Source organism: Propithecus coquereli, unplaced genomic scaffold (assembly GCF_000956105.1).
Source record: "Propithecus coquereli isolate 6110/MARCELLA unplaced genomic scaffold, Pcoq_1.0 Scaffold59, whole genome shotgun sequence".
Taxonomy (NCBI): Eukaryota; Metazoa; Chordata; class Mammalia; order Primates; family Indriidae; genus Propithecus; species Propithecus coquereli.
In genome coordinates, this window is record NW_012151840.1 from 2,655,601 (window position 1) to 2,673,150 (window position 17,550).

At 58.6% G+C, this 17,550-nt stretch overlaps 3 protein-coding genes across 23 annotated transcripts in view; 2 read left to right on the forward strand and 1 right to left on the reverse strand.

Moving 5' to 3' along the window:
- Positions 1-1,351: 1,351 nt before the first annotated feature.
- On the forward strand, positions 1,352-5,139 carry MUC1 (mucin 1, cell surface associated). 17 transcript variants are annotated; one of them, XM_012658525.1, is made up of 8 exons: positions 1,352-1,471; positions 1,939-2,469; positions 2,830-3,158; positions 3,257-3,312; positions 3,452-3,585; positions 3,732-3,853; positions 3,936-4,085; positions 5,065-5,139. In XM_012658525.1, the coding sequence occupies exons 1-8, from the start codon at positions 1,414-1,416 to the stop codon at positions 5,137-5,139; spliced, it is 1,455 nt and encodes a 484-aa protein (XP_012513979.1). In that variant the 5' UTR covers positions 1,352-1,413. The 17 variants fall into 17 exon arrangements, with proteins under 17 accessions (XP_012513979.1, XP_012513984.1, XP_012513981.1 ...); XM_012658530.1 differs by having other exon boundaries at positions 1,939-2,066; positions 3,090-3,158; XM_012658527.1 differs by having other exon boundaries at positions 1,939-2,064; positions 3,034-3,158.
- Positions 5,140-6,251: 1,112 nt separating this feature from the next.
- Positions 6,252-15,658, reverse strand: TRIM46 (tripartite motif containing 46). Of its 5 annotated transcripts, none has more exons than XM_012658854.1 (10): positions 15,407-15,658; positions 13,778-14,039; positions 13,193-13,536; positions 12,373-12,516; positions 12,157-12,252; positions 11,223-11,476; positions 10,828-10,949; positions 9,518-9,820; positions 8,428-8,725; positions 6,252-7,412 (listed from the first exon to the last, which is right to left on the reverse strand). In XM_012658854.1, the coding sequence occupies exons 2-10, from the start codon at positions 14,031-14,033 to the stop codon at positions 7,019-7,021; spliced, it is 2,211 nt and encodes a 736-aa protein (XP_012514308.1). In that variant the 5' UTR covers positions 14,034-14,039; positions 15,407-15,658; the 3' UTR covers positions 6,252-7,018. The 5 variants fall into 5 exon arrangements, with proteins under 5 accessions (XP_012514308.1, XP_012514307.1, XP_012514309.1 ...); XM_012658853.1 differs by having other exon boundaries at positions 15,417-15,652; XM_012658855.1 differs by lacking the exon at positions 15,407-15,658 and adding an exon at positions 14,604-14,685.
- Positions 15,659-16,125: 467 nt separating this feature from the next.
- The window catches only part of KRTCAP2 (keratinocyte associated protein 2), a 2,895-nt gene continuing 1,470 nt past the window's right edge, over positions 16,126-17,550 (forward strand). Inside the window, exons 1-3 of the mRNA XM_012658859.1 lie at positions 16,126-16,238; positions 16,564-16,718; positions 16,827-16,890. Coding sequence (XP_012514313.1) covers positions 16,232-16,238; positions 16,564-16,718; positions 16,827-16,890 — 226 coding nt within the window. The 5' untranslated portion in view covers positions 16,126-16,231. The remainder of the gene's footprint in view (positions 16,239-16,563; positions 16,719-16,826; positions 16,891-17,550) is intronic.

Consider the following 17,550-nt stretch of genomic DNA (forward strand, 5'->3'; position numbering starts at 1 on the left):
CAGCCTGATACGCTGAGCGCCACGTGCCGCTGTGGCCCCAAATACCTCCCTGCACCAAAATATTTCTGTCCTTCAAATACCTCTCGGTTCTTTCAAATTATGCACCCTCATATATGGTTTTGCCCCCCCACCACGTGCCTACCTGTTCCAAATGCCACTCTGCTCCCCAAAGGATAGTTTTGTGCCTCCAAAGTCCATTCCGTAGCCCCGCCTACTCTCTGCGTCCTAAATATGTAACTGCACCCGCATAACTTGTCCCATTCCCCCTTCCTCGTTCCGATGTCCTCTCCCACATACCTCGGTGCTCCTTTCACATACCTCAGGACCCCACACATTCAGCACCATTTCCTCCAGGCACCGTCCCCAGGCGCCCCAGAGTCCCCCTCCTAAAGCTTCCAGTCCCTTCATTATACTGTGCAGTCCTCCCTCTGTCCAAGGCACTGACTCCTCTCCCCGGCCCGGCCTCCCTAGACTCTGCCCCCATCAGGCAGCGCCGTCCAACCTTGTCTCCACCGGGTCGGGGCAGCCCCTTGGCCCCTGCGGGCCAGCCCCACAAGGCTCCCGGTGACCACTAGATGGCAGGAGCTCCTGGCCAGCAGTGCGGGCTGGCCGCCGCTAGAAAGTGGAGGATGGAAGGGAAGGACCCTAGGGTTCGTTGGAGCCCAGGTTTCGTGCTTTAAGTGGAAAATTTTTCCCTCACTCCCTCTCAGGAGAAAGCCAAGGAAGGAACTCAGGCTGCTGGAAAGTGCAGCCCGGGCGGGGACTGTGGGTTTCAGGGTAGAACTGCGTGTGGAACGAACGGCACAGGGAGCGGTTAGAAGGGTGGGGCGATTCCGGGAAGTGGTGGGGGGAGGGAGTCCCAAACTAGCACCTAGTCCACTCATTATCAAGCCCTCGTTTTCTTCTCAGCTCCACAGAGTGGGGCTTTGGTGGACGCAGAGTGGGTGGGGAAGTGGAGTTGGGGACCTAGGGGTGGGCTTCCTGCTCTTGCTGTCCAGGACCTAGACCTAGCCAGCCTTGTCTGTTCCCTTTTCTCACCTTAGCTGTTGCCTTGGGGCTAAAACTAGAGCCAGGGGGCCCCACGTCCCAGACTCCCGACCCTCCTTCTCTCCCCCCACCTTCTGGAGCCAGGGAGTGGTTGGCGAAAGGGGGAGGCCAGTTGGAGAACAAACAAATTGTCAAGAGGGTTGAGTGATTAGAGCCCATGTACCCTACCCAGAAATGGTTGGGAGGAGGAGGAAGAGGTAAGGAAGGGGGGAGGGGGCGGAGTTTTGTCACCTGTCACCTGCTCCGGCTGTGCCAAGGGCGGGCGGGGGACCGGTATAAAGCAGCAGGCGCCTGTACCCGCTCTACCTCACACGCAGCGCCTGCCTGAGTCTGTTCTGCCCCCTCCTCACCCGGTTCACCACCACCATGACACCAGGCATCCAGTCCTCTTTCTTCCTGCTGCTGCTGCTCGTAGTGTTCACAGGTGAGGGGCACAGGTGGGGAGTGGGCTGCCCTGCTTACGTGGTCTTCTTTGCCTTTCTGTGGGTTTTGCTTCCTGGCAGATGGCACCATGAAAGGCAGAAATTGCAGACAGGGGTGGCCCCGTCTGTGCCAGAATGAACGAAAGGCTAAGGACAGGCTGAGAAGAGGCAGCCCCCAGGAAAGTGGGTGCCAGGGGCGGGAAATGTCCTGAAGAGAAGTCTGGGGGTAAGGGAGTCAGGAGAGGTAAGTCTTGGGAATGGAGACCTGGGCAAGCCAGGAGCAGAGGCGTGTGAGCAGAGAGAGGGAGGCTGCCTACAGGGAGGGAGGAAGAGGGCTGACCCCACGGCTGCCTGACGCTGCCCACTCCTCCATCTACCTGGGAGGACTTCTCTGGTAGCCGGAGGTTATATTTTCTCCTTGCTCGAATTTGTCCTCCAACCCAACCCTGTCACCTCAGCTTCTTAACAGCTATGACAATTGTTCAATCCTCAACAGTTTCTACAGATTTTGGCCACACAAGCTCCAGCCCAAGCAGAGAAACAGAGACTTTGTCTACCCAAAGCCATCCACCATCCAGCTCTACTGAGAGAACTGCGGTGAGCACAACCAGCAGTTTCCACTCCAACCACAGTCCTGGTTCAGGCTCCACCACTCCAGTCGTCAGTGTCACCACAGCCCTAACTACCAGCCCAGCCTCAGGCTCCACCACCACTCCAGCCCCCAATGTCACCTCGGTCCCAGCCACCAGACCAGCCTCAGTCTCCACCACCGCTCCAGTCTCTGATGTCACTACAGCCTCAACCACCAGACCAGCCTCAGGCTCCACAACAGCTCCAGCCTCTGATGTCACTACAGCCTCAACCACCAGACCAGCCTCAGGCTCCACCACCGCTCCAGTCTCTGATGTCACTACATCCTCAACCACCAGACCAGCCTCGGGCTCCACCACCGCTCCAGTCTCTGATGTCACTACATCCTCAACCACCAGACCAGCCTCAGGCCCCACAATCACTCCAGTCTCTGATGTCACTACAGCCTCAACCACCAGACCAGCCTCGGGCTCCACAACAGCTCCAGTCTCTGACGTCACTACAGCCTCAACCACCAGACCAGCCTCGGGCTCCACCACCGCTCCAGTCTCTGACGTCACTACAGCCTCAACTACCAGACCAGCCTCGGGCTCCACAACAGCTCCAGTCTCTGATGTCACTACAGCCTCAACTACCAGACCAGCCTCGGGCTCCACAACAGCTCCAGTCTCTGATGTCACTACAGCCTCAACCACCAGACCAGCCTCGGGCTCCACAACCACTTCAGCCCAAAATGTCACCTTGGCCTCAACCAAGAGCTCTACATCAGGCTCAGCTTCCACTCTGGTGCACAACGGCACCTCTGCCAAGGCTACCACAGCCCCAGTCGGCAAGGGTACTCCATCTTCAATTCCCAGCCACCACTCTGATACTCCCACCACCCTTGCCAGCCACAGCACCAGAACTATTGCCATTAGCACTCGCCATAGCACAGTACCTTCTCCCGCCTCCTCCAATCACAGCACTTCCTCCCCGTTGTCTACTAGGGTCTCTTTCTTCTTCCTGTCTTTTCACATTTTGAACCTCCAGTTTAATTCTTCCCTGGAAGATCCCAGCACCAACTACTTCCAAGAGCTGCAGAGAAACATTTCGGAATTGGTGGGTATCTGCCTTCCTTCAGCATGCTCCCCTAAAGCAGTCTCCAAAACTGCTCAAACCCTTTGCATCGAGCCTGAGTCCTTTCCCTCCCACTTCAGTTCTTGCAGATTTACAAAGAACAGGATTTTCTGGGCATCTCTTATATCCAGTTCAGGTACAGTTCTGGGTGTGGACTCTGTGTGTGGGGGGTGGATGTTGTCACGGCTGTGGGGAAGGACTGGTGTACTCATGGTTGGGGAAAAGTGCTGAGAATCTGGGACTCGTGGCTGAGTTGCCTATTACCCTGTAACCAGGCCGGGGTCGGTGGTGGTAGAATCAACTCTGGCCTTCCGAGAGGCTTCCATCAGTGTCCAGGATGTGAAAACGCAGCTTCTTCAGAATGTAAAGGAGGCAGACAAATATAACCTGAATATCTCAAGAGTCAGTGGTGAGGCTACTTCTCCAGCTGCAGCCCCGGCACCACGCCAGGGCACCTCTCCCTCCAGCGTCTGGGTTCCTGCACTTCCGCTTGGTGCTAGCAGGGGGAGGGTGCCTCCTTTGGGAGACTGCCCTGACCACTGTTTTTCCTTGTAGTGCAAAGTGTGCCGATTCCTTCCTCTGCCCAGTCTGGGTCTGGGGTACCAGGCTGGGGCATCGCCCTGCTGGTGCTGGTCTGTATCCTGGTCGCGCTGGCCATCATCTATCTCGTTGCCCTGGTGAGTGCTCAGTCTCTGGCCCTGACCAGAGTCCCCCTGGTGGAAGGAACCCCTGGCCCACCATAACCTCCTATCTTCCCAGGCTGTGTGTCAGTGCCGTCGAAAGAACTATGGGCAACTGGACATCTTTCCAACCCGGGATGCCTACCATCCTATGAGCGAGTACCCCACCTACCATACCCACGGGCGCTATGTGCCCCCTGGCAGTACCAGTCGTAGCCCCTATGAGGAGGTGAGGATGGGCCCCACAGGCTGGGGGAGGCAGAGGTTTTGGATGGGCAGGGGTTCTGAGGGGTACTTGGAAAACCTAAAGAGCTTGGGAGAGGAGAAAGGGGCGAGGCGGCAGGAGGTAAGCAGTGGAGGGCCTGGCAAGAATGGGGGTGGAGATCAGAGGAGGACTGGGGAGGAGACCACGGAAGAAAGGGGCCCTCAAGAGGGAGTGCCCCCACTACCAGAATTCCCAAAAGAGCTTTGCCTGTCCACATTCACTGCTGGCTGGCTCTGGCTGAACTGCGCCACTGCAGTGCTCGCTAGGATGCCCAGCGGCAAAATGGGTGCGGCACTGTGCCCAGGGGAGCCCTTCCTGCACGAGTCACAAGGAATGAGCACCTATGTCCCCACTCATCTCCTAAGAATGGAAAGTAGACTGAGAAAGGCTTGGAGGGGGGTGTCTCCCATGTAGAGGAAGAAGTGTCACCAGGCCAGGTGAGCCTGGGTGCCAGTGGGGTTCTTGGGAGACTCAAGGAAGCAGGGACTCCGCCCCCCTCCCTTTTTCCTCTCTTGGCCTTTCTCTACAGGACCTAGTAAATAATTACTGCCGCCACCTGGGGCTGGAAAGCCTCTCCGGGTGGGGGAGGAGAGAGGAGTTTCTTTTTCTTGCCCCCATTTTCCTCCTCATGGAGACCTCCCTCTCAAGTTTTAACACATCTCCTTAGGCTGGAGGAGCAGAGAATGGAGGGGGAAAGAGGCGGCAGGGGAGGGCAAGGTGGGTGACTAGAGCCAAGGAGAGGGGTGAAAGGGAGCAGAGGGAGGGGGAGCAGCCCTGTTTACAGTCACCTGGCTGCTGGTGAGGCCAGCAGGTGCTCTCTCTGAACTAACCCTTTCGGAGCTGGCCAGGCCCCTGGACCTATTACCCCTGCCTATGGTGCCATCCAGGGGCCCGAGGAGGTAGTTTCTGCCCCTCACCCTGGATCTGTTTTTCCTCCACCCAGGTTTCTTCAGGCAACGGTGGCAGCAGCCTCTCTTACACAAACCCAGCAGTGGCAGCCACTTCTGCCAACTTGTAGGGGCATGTCACCAGCTGAGCTGAGCAGCGAGCCGGTGCCAGTCCGCCCCCCTCAGGTTCTCCACCGCCAGATCCTTCCACTCTGTTCTGGGCTGGTGAGCTGGGTGGGCTGCTCACAGCCTCCCTCCGAGGCCCTACCAAGTTCCCCTAACCCCTCTGGGCCTGGTGAAGCCCGTCCTTGCCCCTGGGGGACATGCCTGAGGAGTGGCGCAGTGGTGGCTCCGGGAGGACCGGCCCACAAAGCCCAGAGACGGGGAATGGGAACCTGAACACGGCTGAATAAAACGTGGCCTCCCGCTGGGCCAACTTCTGATCCTTCATCTGTGACTCATGGATGGGAGAGGCGGTCAGAATGTGTCCGCCAGGGGGCCTAGAAGAGGGCTTTGGGTAGGGGGGAGGAAAGGAGGCAAGAAGGAGTAGGGTTAATTTAAGAAGCAGGAGATGTGGGCAAGAAGTGACATAAGGGCGCAGGGGTGGCCAGCGGAAGAACTCAGTCACCTCTTCCCCATCCCTGGGGCACAAGAGGAAGGAGGAAACAAAACCTAGGCAGACTTGGAGGGCTGGCGTGACTGGGCTCCGCCTGCCCAGTGGCTCTCCCCTCTCCTCCGCGGGGTTTCACTCGGCGGCCCGCGCCCTCTTCTCGCCCTGGCACGGTGCCCCCAGGCGGCTCTATTCTTAGCTGCCCGAGTGTGAAGTAAATCCTTGGGCAGCGATAACAGCCGCAGAGTCAACAGGGCCACGATAAGCGGGGGCTCGGTCGGATCCGGGCGCTGGCGCCAGGCCCGCCCCACCCGGCCGCTGCGTCTGGGGTGGGCTTCCCAGCACCCTGGGAATGGGGAAATGGTTCTGGTTCCCTGACCCCTTGGGGCCCAGGCACCGTGCCCGCCCCCTCAACCACATTCCCCTAGGGCCAGGGCGCGGCCACCCGGACGCCCCGTCTGGGGCCTGACGCCGGCAGCTGGAGAGCTGCGCCCCCTGCTGGCCCTGGTCGGCTCGGCAGAGCCTGGCTTGGCGACCAGACCCACCGGGCACCCTGGCTCTGAGCGACAACCGAGCACCCTGGAACCCTCCCGCCAGCCACACCCAGCACGGAAACTAAGAGGAATGGTCACGCTCAAGGAAGGCAGAGATGTGCCTGGCATCACAGTTTATTGTTTATAAACCATGAAAATAACAGCCGTTGCTTGGCACAGGCCTCGCAGTGCCCATCGCAGAGAGGCAGCAGGGGCACCAGAGGCCTTGCCTGCCCAACCCAGTGGGGGTACTCAGTCTCAGCTGGGTCCCCAGGGGAGACTTGGCACGTTGGCATGGGTGCGGGACAGGTAAAGCATGCAAGAGGGAGAAGAGGGACATAAGGGGCATGCGGCTGGGGGGGTGTGGGGACCCAAATAAATAAAGCAGAATGATAGGGTCCCCTTTCCCTCACCACGGAGTGCCTGGACAGTGTCCAGCCAAAGAGCCTGCCTGCCCCGAGGCTGTAGTTCAGCATCGATGGGACAGGAGCTCAGCAGGGCCAAGGGCAGAGCTGGGATCATGCCCAGTGTTCCAGTGCCCTCCCTCCCAATCAGCCTGGGCGGTACAGCACAGAGATGGAGAAGGGGCTCTCTCCATGACTTGGGTAAGAGGCCAAAGGCAGGGCATGGTACGGAGACTGGTGGGGTGGGGGCCTGGGCTGGCAGGCAGTGGAGAGAATGGGGGACAGCTAGAGTGGTGAGCAGAGGAGAGCCCCTTGGTCAAGAGAAAGCCCTGGGAAGACACAGACATGGGGTAAGGGGCAGGACCACATGGTAGGAAGAGTTTGGGGGTAACGACGTGGCGCCAGGAGGCTTAGGGGGCCAGGACTCAGGAGGACCCCAGTTCTGGAAGAGGGCCTGGAAGAGTCAGTCCAGCTTGGCGAAGCCCCCAATGGTGACCTTCCTCTCAGGCTTAGTGCCCACTGGCTCCTGTAGCTGTACTGCGCCACCCCCAATGAAGCAAAAGGCAGGGCACACAGGCCCTGAGCAGTCCAGTGGGCATTCTAAGAGCCCACGGAAGGACACAGCATCCAGGAAGGACACCCGGCCTCGCTCGTAGTCCAGGCAGATGCCCAGGCGGGGCGGCAGGGGCACCGTGCAGCTGGCTGCTGGGCCGTCCCTCCCTGTCAGCCCTGCACCTGCGCTCGCCCCGGACCCCAGCAGGATCTTGCCCATGCCGATGGTTAGGAAAGCGAAGGGTGGCGACGCCTCCACTGTGGCATCCTCCGCACCACTGTCGTGCCCACTGTCCGGATCGTACCTGCAGGAGTGGGCGTTGGGTAGGAGGAGGAAGGGAGTGAGGGATCGGGTGCTGGAGGGAGATGCTGGAAGGATGGAATGTGAAGCAAGAGGGTGATGGGATCGATTTGGGGTATCGAGGAGAAAACATGTTGAAGAGCCATGGGTTAGAGTACGGAGTTGGGGGTTTGGTTTGGTGGGAAATGGGAACTGAAAGGAAAGCACATTAGCAGGAGAGGCGTTGCGGGGACAAGGAAAGAGGAGGCACTGAGGAAGCTGAAGGAATGCAGCGCTTACCGAGATAGGGAGGTGTCGAGGGAATTACGCTGGGTGAAGGCTCTGAGGGTTAGGGGATGCTGGCAGAATCAGGGGTAGGTGACTAAGATACCAGGGAGAAGGGAGGAACAGAGAAAGGATGTTGGGAAGGTAGGTGTCGGGAGAGACGAGGGTCAGTTGGTGTCGAAGGTGAAGGATGTTACAGGACGCAGGGTTGAGGGTGATGGGTTTAGGAGGGGATTGGTGTTGGGGGTGTTCGGGGACAGAGTGCTGGGGAGAGGGTTAGGGAGAGAAGCCTGTGTGGGAGGGTGTTAAACAGGACGTTGCAGAGAGGAGGGTTGTGGAGATGGGAGGCGGAAGGGAAGAATTTTAGGATGCTGAGAAAAGAGGCGGATAAAAGCTCTTGGAGAGAAAAGGCTTTGTGGAGAAAGGATGTGGATGGGGCATTAGTGAGAAAGGACGCGGAGGCTTGGAGGGATGGTGTGTTGGTCCTGAGTGGCAGATGGAGGGAAGGAGGTGGAGATGGCTCCCTCTTCTATCATCCCTTTCCCTGAACACACACTCCAAAAACGCTTTTACCAAGCCCACGTCTCTGCTGGCCACAGGCCCCCCAGCCTGGCTTCCATGCTGCTACCACTTTCTCCTAATCCCCTCCCCAGCCAGCCCCGCCCCAGCAAGTCTGTGCTCCCCTTGCCACCCCTACCCTGTCCCCAGCTCCCACCCAGGGCCCCCACACCCCATCCCTTCCAGAGGGGCCTGACCTGGGGCTGATCACATCGGGGGCACCCTGGAAGCTTTCCTGAAGCTTGCTCTCCAGCCCGACGCCAACCTTGACCAAGTAGGAGGCTGGGTCCACAGCGCAGGCCCAGTAGCTGCGACCCTGGGTCACAGCCACATCACCCAGGACCACGTCCACGCTCAGGTGGCAGCCGGTCAGCAGCCGGTCAGCAGCCAGCAGCAGGGGTAGGCCTGGAACACTTCGTACTGCTCGCTGGTCCTTGCTGATGGCCAGCCGCTCTCGGCTGGCACCCCAGCGGCCATCGAGGAAGAAATGCAGGACTGGAAGGGGGGGAAGGTTGAGACAGAAGGAAGGACTTCAGGGACAAATGCTGGCACTGGGGGCTGTGAGGTGTTAGTATAAGACACTGGGAGATTTCAGAACAGGGAACAAGTTGCCGAGGGGTTCAGTCACCAGGAACAGGTGGGGGGCTCCTGGGAAACTGGAATGGGGGGGAATAGAGAAAAGGAAAGGGCCTCCCAAATGGGCTTGGAGCCCCAGGAAGAGTTCCAGTGATGAGCAGTGGACACGGAACCCAGGGTTCCCGACTCAGCTGACTCACAGTGCTCCTCTAACCCCTTCCCGTGGCCAGCCCCGTGGACAGTCCCCACTACTGTTCTGTTCCATCTGGTTACCCAAGCCCTACATATTATGCCCCCTATTTAGGTGGCAAGGCTTCCCTATCACGCCCACACCCCAGTGACCAAACTATTTTCTAGAGAGTCACTTTACTAATATTTATTGAGCCCTAACTATGAGCCAGAAACTGTGCTAAGACTTTACATGTGTCATCTCACAACAGTTTAATTTTCACAACCCTATGAGGTAAGTAATATTATCCCTACAGAAAAGGACTCTGAAGTTCAGAGAGGGTGACAAACTTGCCCAAAGCCACCCACACAGTTAGCAGGAGGCAGAGCTGGGATTTGAACCCAAGCAGTCTAGCTCCAGAGCTACTGCAGGCAACCCACTATGTTAAACGGCCTCTCCGGCGCCCACGCGGAACCAGCTGTTGGTGCCTGGGCCTGGGCATACCCTGTGCCCTTCGCACGCCCACCCGCCTGCTCACTCACCGGGGGCCGGAGGCGTGTGCAGGTGCACATCCTCGCTGTACTCGCCGTAGCCGGCCTTGTTGCAGCCACGGACACGCAGCACGTACACAGAGCCTGTGTCAGGGTTCTCGAGCAGGGCACTGGTGCCCCTCACCTCCTCCCGCCGCTGCCAGCGGGTAGGACCTGGCTGGGCAGGCACATCCGTGCGCCGGAACTCGACGGTATAGTGCCAGGCAGGTGGTGAGTGGGGGGGAAGCCGCCAGCACAGGAAGATCTGATCGTAGGCAAAGGTACGCTGGGTGTCAATGACAGGAGCTTCAGGCACTGTTGGAAGAGACAGCAGGGGTCAGTCATGGCCTGGCCACCGGCCTGGCATGGAAGGCAGGGGCAGGCAGGAAAAGGGAAGCAGCGGGAGCCGGGGGGGTGAGTGTGGGTAAGAGGGAGCTGGGGAAAAGACTTATCTGGGTACTGGGCACAGGAGGGGCAGGGCCCGGGGAGAAAGAGGCAGCAGAGTTCTGGGCAGGGAGTCAGGAGGCCTGTGTTCTAGTCCTGGTCTGCCGCTACCTCACTCGGGCCTGGGATAAGTCACTTCCCCTTTCTGGGCCTCAGTTTCCTCCTCTGTCAAATGAGGGTATAAGACCAGATAAGTTCTGGGGGCTCTTCCAGCTTAGACATTCTATGAGTTAAGAGGAGCCCCGGGGAGAGGCAGGCAAAGGCCACTGGAACCCAGGCAAGAGGGCACAGAGCAGGAGGGCGAACAGGACTGGGAGGGAGATGCAGCGTCAGCAAGGGAGAAAATGGGGAGACAACAGAGGGAAAGCAAAGCTTGAGGGTGGGGGCGGAGGTCAAGGGGAAGAGAAAGCAAGTCAGAAGGCAAGGGTCACAAGGACAAAAGGTCGGAGGGCCAGAGTTAGGCAAGGGCCTAAAGAAGGCAGAAGAGAGGCAGAGGGCATTGGTCAAGTGGGAGGACCAGGTGGTCAGATGAAGACAGGAAAGAGAAGGAAGCAATGAGTGGGTGGCCGAGCTGCGTGGGAGGGCAGGGGTGGGGAAGGGGGCCCGGCGGGGGGCAGGGCCCCCGGGGCAGGGCCGCTGACTTGCCTGGGGTGCTCCGGAGCAGAGTCCGCGGTGGCCACAGCCTACAAACAAAGAGAGGGAGAAGCAGCGCTGAGCGCGGTAGGACGGTGTGGCAGGGTGGGCTGGGTGGGAGGAGTGGCTGGCCAGGCCAGGTAGGAGGCCGGGGAGGTCCCTGGTGGGCACTGCCCCCCGGGCCCGCTGCTGGGGAGGAAGGGAAGAAGGGTCTGTTTGGGCATGGGGCCTGGCCATCTCCTTACCTCGCAGGAAGTTAAGCTCTGTCAGCAGCTTCATCTCACGCCCCACGTCCAGCTGGCAATGGCGGAAGGAAGAACTGGCAGCTGGCCGGAATGTCTGGAGGGCCTCAGTAGCTCGGGCAATTCTGGGATGGGGGCGAGAAAAGGGTCAGGCACTGCCATCTGGGCAGCCGCCCTTCCCCCTGATTCTGCCTTGCCTGCCCCTAGAGCCTTAGCAACTGCTTTGGGTCTCTTCCTTGGCCCTTGGGGACAAGCTGACATCAGTCTGGCCTCATGAAAATCCTCAGGGGCTCAGCTCTCCACCTGGCAGTGCTCTAGACACTGTCTTAGATGTTGACTACACCCACGATGTCCCTGCCCCCCAGGAGCCCGTGCCCCTGTGCCATGCCCCTGAGTACCTGTTGTGCAGCTGCTTGGCTGCTTGCACAAAGCAAGGTTGGTCTGTTTCCTTAAGTACTTCCTGGGCATAGCCCACCAGACCTGAGCCATCCAGCAGGCTCCGGTGCTCCTGGATCTGGGCGCTGAGACGGGCCAGCCGCTCCTGCTGGCATTCTTCAATGGCCTGAAGCAGTGATGCCCGCTTCTCCTCCAGCACAGCCCCCAGCCCCCGCACCAGCTGTGACACCTCCTCCTTGGCCTGCTGACCACTCACCTGCCCAGGGAACAACACCCAAAGAACGTGTGACCTTCTGTCTTCCTCTTGGAGGCAGCACTTGTGCCAGCCTCCTGGGACACCACAGCGTGGCTAGGATCACAAGGGATCTGGGGAAATCCTACTCACCTATTCCAATAGGGCCAGGCTCATGGCTGCAAAGGCACCTATGCCCCAAGATGGGCTCTGCTACTGACCATTTTTCTAACCTTCCTGGATGCCCGCATCATAATCTCAAGCCCTTAAGGACTCACCCAAACGAAAGAAGCCATGGCTGCCTTAATGTCCACTTGGACTGCACTAATGTCTCCTGGCATCTATGCCATCCTTATTTGTCCATCCCCATGCCAGCCGACTCAAGCAATCTGGCAGAAGCTATCAGAGCCATCATCTCATGCTAGCTCCAGGGATGTGTGCCATCCTCAGTAGGCAACTGAGCCTGAGAGCATCTGAGCGACATCTGTGGGCCTTTGAGTTCTCTGCCCCTGCTGCAGCCCCAAGCACAGCCTGGCCTGGGGGACTGGGGTTCTTGCCAACCTGGTTTAACCAGAACCTGGACACACCTCACCTCCCAGGCTTCCTGAGGTTGCATTGAAGTGATTGGGCCATGCTCACCCACACCCCCTTCCTGCCCCCGCCCCCAGGCAGGGCCCAGGGCCCACCTCCATGCCCTCCCTCACCTCGGTGTGCCTCACAGTCTCCTCCAGCTCACAGATCTGGGTCTGTACCGTGTCCTGGTTTCCCAGGATGTATGTCAGGCTCTTTGTCAGCTTGTCCTGAGGGGGAAGAAAGAGGTGGGCATCATGCCTGGCTCTGCAGAAGCCAGCAGTTAGGAGGAGGTGCAAGAGGGTGAGAGTGTGAGTTAGCACGGGGGTTGAATGAGGAGGGGTCCTCACCTTGAGGGCCTGGTAGGCGCTGAGCACTGGTGTGATCTTGTGCCCACTGTGGGTGCGCCGCACCCGGCAGAGTTGGCATACCAGCCGTTGGCATGTCTTGCAGTAGTGGGTCACCTCTTCCTTATGGTCTGGGCACATAAGGCCCTAGGGACACAAAGAGCAATGAGGTGGTCAGCCGATGGTACGTGTAAGGACGCTATCTACCAGGAGAGCAATGTGGTGCCCTCCCTCCACTGGCCAGATGGGAGTGGAGGAGCGATCAGCCGGCGGTGCTCCACAGTGCCACCTGGTGGTACACGCTGGCATCAAGGAGAGCCTTTCCTGCCGTCTCGGCAATGCCCACCAGCGTTGCTCTTCCCTTCATCTACCTCACCGGGATGTGTGGTAATACCAATAATAATGGTGATAATTAATCTTAGCCTTGTGGTTAATAATTCACTTTGTCCGTGTTGTTCACTGCTGTATCCCCAACACCTAGAATGGCACTATGCACGTAGGTGCTTGATAAATATTTGTTCAATGAAAGAACGTGTACAGACATTTTTAGTGTACAGATAATACTTTTTAGTAAACAAACACTATTTCATGTGATTCTCTCAACAACCCTGCCAGTATATATATACTGCAGGGCAGATACTACCATCCCCATGCAGTGAATGAGATGAAGGCCCAAAGATGAATGATTTGGGGTGACTTTGTTACAGAGAAAGGTGCTTGGCAGTGGCAATCTCCTGCCCACCTCCTTTGGGAAGCCCATAATGCCAGGCACCCCCACTCGCCCAGTACCGCCATGTCCCTCCCTCTGTAAGGGCCAGCTCACCTTGGGGCGGAAAGAGAGGGTGGGCAGGGTGGGCTCATGCTGGGCCTTCTGGGTGCCCCAGGGGTGGAAGAGCTTGAAGCACTCATTGCAGAAGGTGGCGCGGCACTCTGTGCAGCCCTTGGTGGCCTCTAGTGGTGGGGGCTTGCACAACTGGCACAGGATGGCGCCTCCCACACTCACACTCTGGCGGTACCGCTCCACCACACGCTCCAGGGTCAGGTTCCGGAAAAGCCCCGCCAGGCCCCGTTCCCCCAGCTCTACATCACCCTGGCAGGCTGGGCACGGGAACATGATCACCTGGGGGTGCAAAGCACCTCGCTTCCGCCCAGGGTACGTCCCAAAGCCTGTGGATGAACCAGGGAGGTAGATGAGGTGAGAGTTATAGCTGGCTGGGGGTGGAGGAAGTCTGTTCAATTAAAATTAGATTTTTATTGTGCCAGAGCTCAGCTGTCACTAGAGTCTGGATGAGCAGTATCTCCACCCCCAGAAAGGCAGACAGATGCCCCTGACCAGTGAAGGACCCCTTCCATCTTCCTGATGAACAGCCCAGCATTCCCACCCCCACCCCACAGGCCCCAGCCCCACCTGATTTAAGCAGTCGGTCCAAGCGGTCTGGCTTGGGGAGAGTTCTGCGGGAGAGGCGGGGGCTGCGGGTGGAAGGGGTGGATGCAGGAGAGGTGGGTTCGGAGCTAGGGTCCCCACCATGGCCTATGTAGCCCTGCTGGCCCAACACCTCCCGGGCACAGGCCTGGCACACGTTGTGGGTACAGGGCAGCACCAATGGCTGCTTGTACATCTCTTGACACACTGGGCATAGCAGTTCCTTCTCCATGTTCTTCATGCTCGTCTGTGGAGAGACCAGGAGGCTAGATAAGAGCTTGGACACCTAAGTATATCTAAGCAGGCCCCTTGGCTGCCCTTAGGGGGTCTTAGGAAGGGGCAAGACAAGCTACCTAGGGCTTTTCCCCAGCACCTGCCTTGATCTGGTTCACAGACCTTCCCAGCCCTCAGACCCTTGCCACTCTTTCCCTCCTGCAGAGCTAAAGGCCCAGAGGAGGAATGCTTGGAGCTGGTGCATCCCCCAGCCTCAAGCCCCACCCCCATCACTCCGACAGCAGCAGCCCCACCTGGCAGCTCCCCTCACCTGCCTCCATCCCCCCATCTCTGGGCCTTCTGCCCCTCGCATTTTTCTCAAGGACACCGCCCATTCTGCAGCTTCGTGCGGACCCCAGCCCCCTTCTCTAGCACTCCCCCACCCCGCGTCTGACTCCTCCCTATAGCCAGGCGCTGCTGGCTCTCCATCCTCCTGCTAGCCCCATTCGTCTTCCTACCGCGGCTCCGGCCTGCGGCCGCCCCAGCCTCCATTCCCCATCCTTCACTTCCCCATCCATCTCCTCCAGTCCCTCGATACCAAACCATGCCCCTTCGCCCCCCACCATCCAGCCCTCCCACCCTCTCCCCCAGCGCAACCCGGCCAGCGGCAACCCCCTCCCCAAGCTAGGGGGGGACAAGCGCCCCGCCTACTCGCCCCCTCCCCACCGGAAGTACCCCTCCCCCTTTTGGTGGCGGGGGTCCTTAGGCTATGCCCCACCCCCACACCTCACCTTGGTCCCTCTCTTCGCAGCCATCCCGGTCAGGGGCGCAGCTGACACAAAGGAGGGAGGGACAGGGAGGGAGGGGGAAGGAAGTGGTGGGGGGGAGCAGGGTTGGCACCGCCCCTGGGAGAGCCGGGCACGGGTTGCCATGACAACCGCAGGCTCGGAGGCAGCCTTGAGTGGGGGTGCGATGGGGTGGGGTCTCGGGGAGGGGTCCAAATTGGGACCTGCAGCCTGGGAAGTCTCCTTCATCACCCTCCACCTGTCCTCAGTTTTCTTGGAAAATATCCAAGCTCACAGATACCCCTCCTCATACGAAACATAGCGCCTTTCCTCTGAAGCCCCAGCCCTGGTGCACTGCTGGCAGCTACCACAGCCCACCCGCTGCGTCTGGGCTGCTCCTAGCTCCTCACACCCCAGGAGACCGACGCCTTCAGGACACTCACCTCCGGGCTCTACCTGGGATTACCCCCTCATACCTGCATCCGGACCCTCCCAGTCGTTTCTGCCATCATTAGCCCCCTGTCTACATCCCAGCATCCTCCTAGATCCCCACCTGTTCAAGGTCCCAGCTTGCCCCGGACCCCTATACACCCCCTCCCCTTCCCCTCGACCCCACCTTAACTCACACTGATGCGGACTAGTGCATCCATGATGGAAGTGAAGGTCTGCATATCCTCACCCTCGGCCATGGCCCTACCGTGCCCGCCCGCCCCCGGGTGCCCGATCCTGGCTGCGGCTGCGAACCCCGGGCTTAATGCAGGAGCCCAGTGGGGGTGTGGGGAGGGGTGGGGGTGAGGAGTCACTGCGCATGCTCCAGGGACCAGCCTCGAACAGCGCCCGTCGGGGTAGGGGGTGGGAAATAGTTCTCCCCACGTGGTTCTCGAAGGGCGGTGGGGGGGTTGGGTAACATGGAAGGGTATTTGAGGATGGAAGCATTTCTTATATTCTTATTTTTCACTGGCTCCTAATCTTTCTCAAATAAAGCGAGAGGTTAGTTTCAGAGGAAGATGGGCTGTGGGTGGGAGCACTACATTTTGGGTTGGGCAAGAGTCCACGGGAGATGTTGAGCCAATGATCATGGGGCAAGGAGGTTTGAGGCACATGCCTTCGAGTTGACATAAATGGAAAAGAAGGCAGACGTCGGCTATAGGCTATAGGCCATGGGCCCAACGACTTGAAGACATAAGTGCTGCTTGTACAGAGTGGCAGCAGATGTACCGGATACGGGGAAAGCCTGGGAACCAGGGCGGTGGCTGAGGATGTTCTTCGACGCATTATTTCCTCCCTACCGGAAGAGGGCGCTGCGTCCAGGCGCCGAGAGAAAGAAGACATGGGGGTTAAGCGAGGCCGCGTTAGGCGCCGACGCATGCGCACAGTTAATTGCGCCCGGTTCGGCTCCCCTTTCTTGGCCAGAGGCGCTTATTGAACTCACCGCCGGGGCATGATGGGTAACGGGACCGGTGGGATCCCCGGGACAAGCTAGCGGGGGCTGGAGTTGGGGCAGGCAAACTTCCCTGGTCCTCTCCCGGCAGAGCTGACGTGTCCTGGGTTCCAGGAAGCGGGCATTCCCACCGGACGGGAGGGTTCGGGGCGTCCGGGGCTAGGGGATACCTGGGGGTCGCCGCGGGGTGTGGGGAGTTCGGGAGTGTGGCTGCAGTCCCGGGAGTGGTTGGAAGTGGTCGGCCCACCCAGCTCCGGGACCGGCCGCATCTGCCTGTGGGCTCCTGGAGGGAGGGCCGATCCTGACTCTGTCCCTTCTCTCCTTTCCTCCAGTGGTGGGTACAGGCACGTCGCTGGCGCTCTCTTCTCTCCTGTCCCTGCTGCTCTTCGCTGGGATGCAGATGTACAGCCGCCAGCTGGCCTCCACCGAGTGGCTCACCATCCAGGGGGGCCTGCTTGGCTCTGGCCTCTTCGTCTTCTCTCTCACTGTATCCTTCCTGCGGTGGGAAGAGGAGGGCCACGTAGGCTTATGCTCTCCCCCTTCCCCCACACAATTTCTCCGTTGCATGCCCTGTTCCTTAATTTCCTCAACACAGGCCTTCAATAATCTGGAGAATCTTGTCTTTGGCAAAGGATTCCAAGCAAAGATTTTCCCTGAGAGTAAGTGAAAATTAGAGGTTGAGTATTTGAACCTTCTTTTCTTTAACCTCCCCGAAATATGATACTGAATCTCCAGGTGCTTAGGTGGTAAAGGCTGTTAAGGAGAAATATGTTTACTAAAACTGTCTGAAGACAGAAGACACTTTCAGATCTAGCACTTTATCTGGCTCCTGGAATTGGAGCTGGAAGAGAAGGCCTGTGAAAGCAAGAAAGATTGTTAGCTTCTGACGGGCTCTCAGGGAAGATTTGAGAACAGGCAAGTTTGGGCTGATGTTTTATATCCATCCAAGGCAAAGCGTTCTTTTTCCCCAGCAGAAGAAGGAGCAGGACCAAGTTCATTGATGTGAAATTGACCCAATAATAGCGAATTCTGTGTATTTGAGGGGATTGTGAAGAGCCTACATAGGAGATACACCAAATTTCTATGGCAGCAGGAATCCTGACCAAATTAGAATAATTTAGATTGTTTTCTATTAGGAATAATCCCGGCCAGGCGCAGTGGCTCACACCTGTAATCCTAGCACTCTGGGAGGCCGAGGTGGGAGGATTGCTTGAGCTCAGGAGTTCGGGACCAGCCTGAGCAAGAGCGAGACCCCATCTCTACTATAAATAGAAAGAAATTAACCAAACAACTAAAAAAAGAAAAGATTAGCCGGGCAC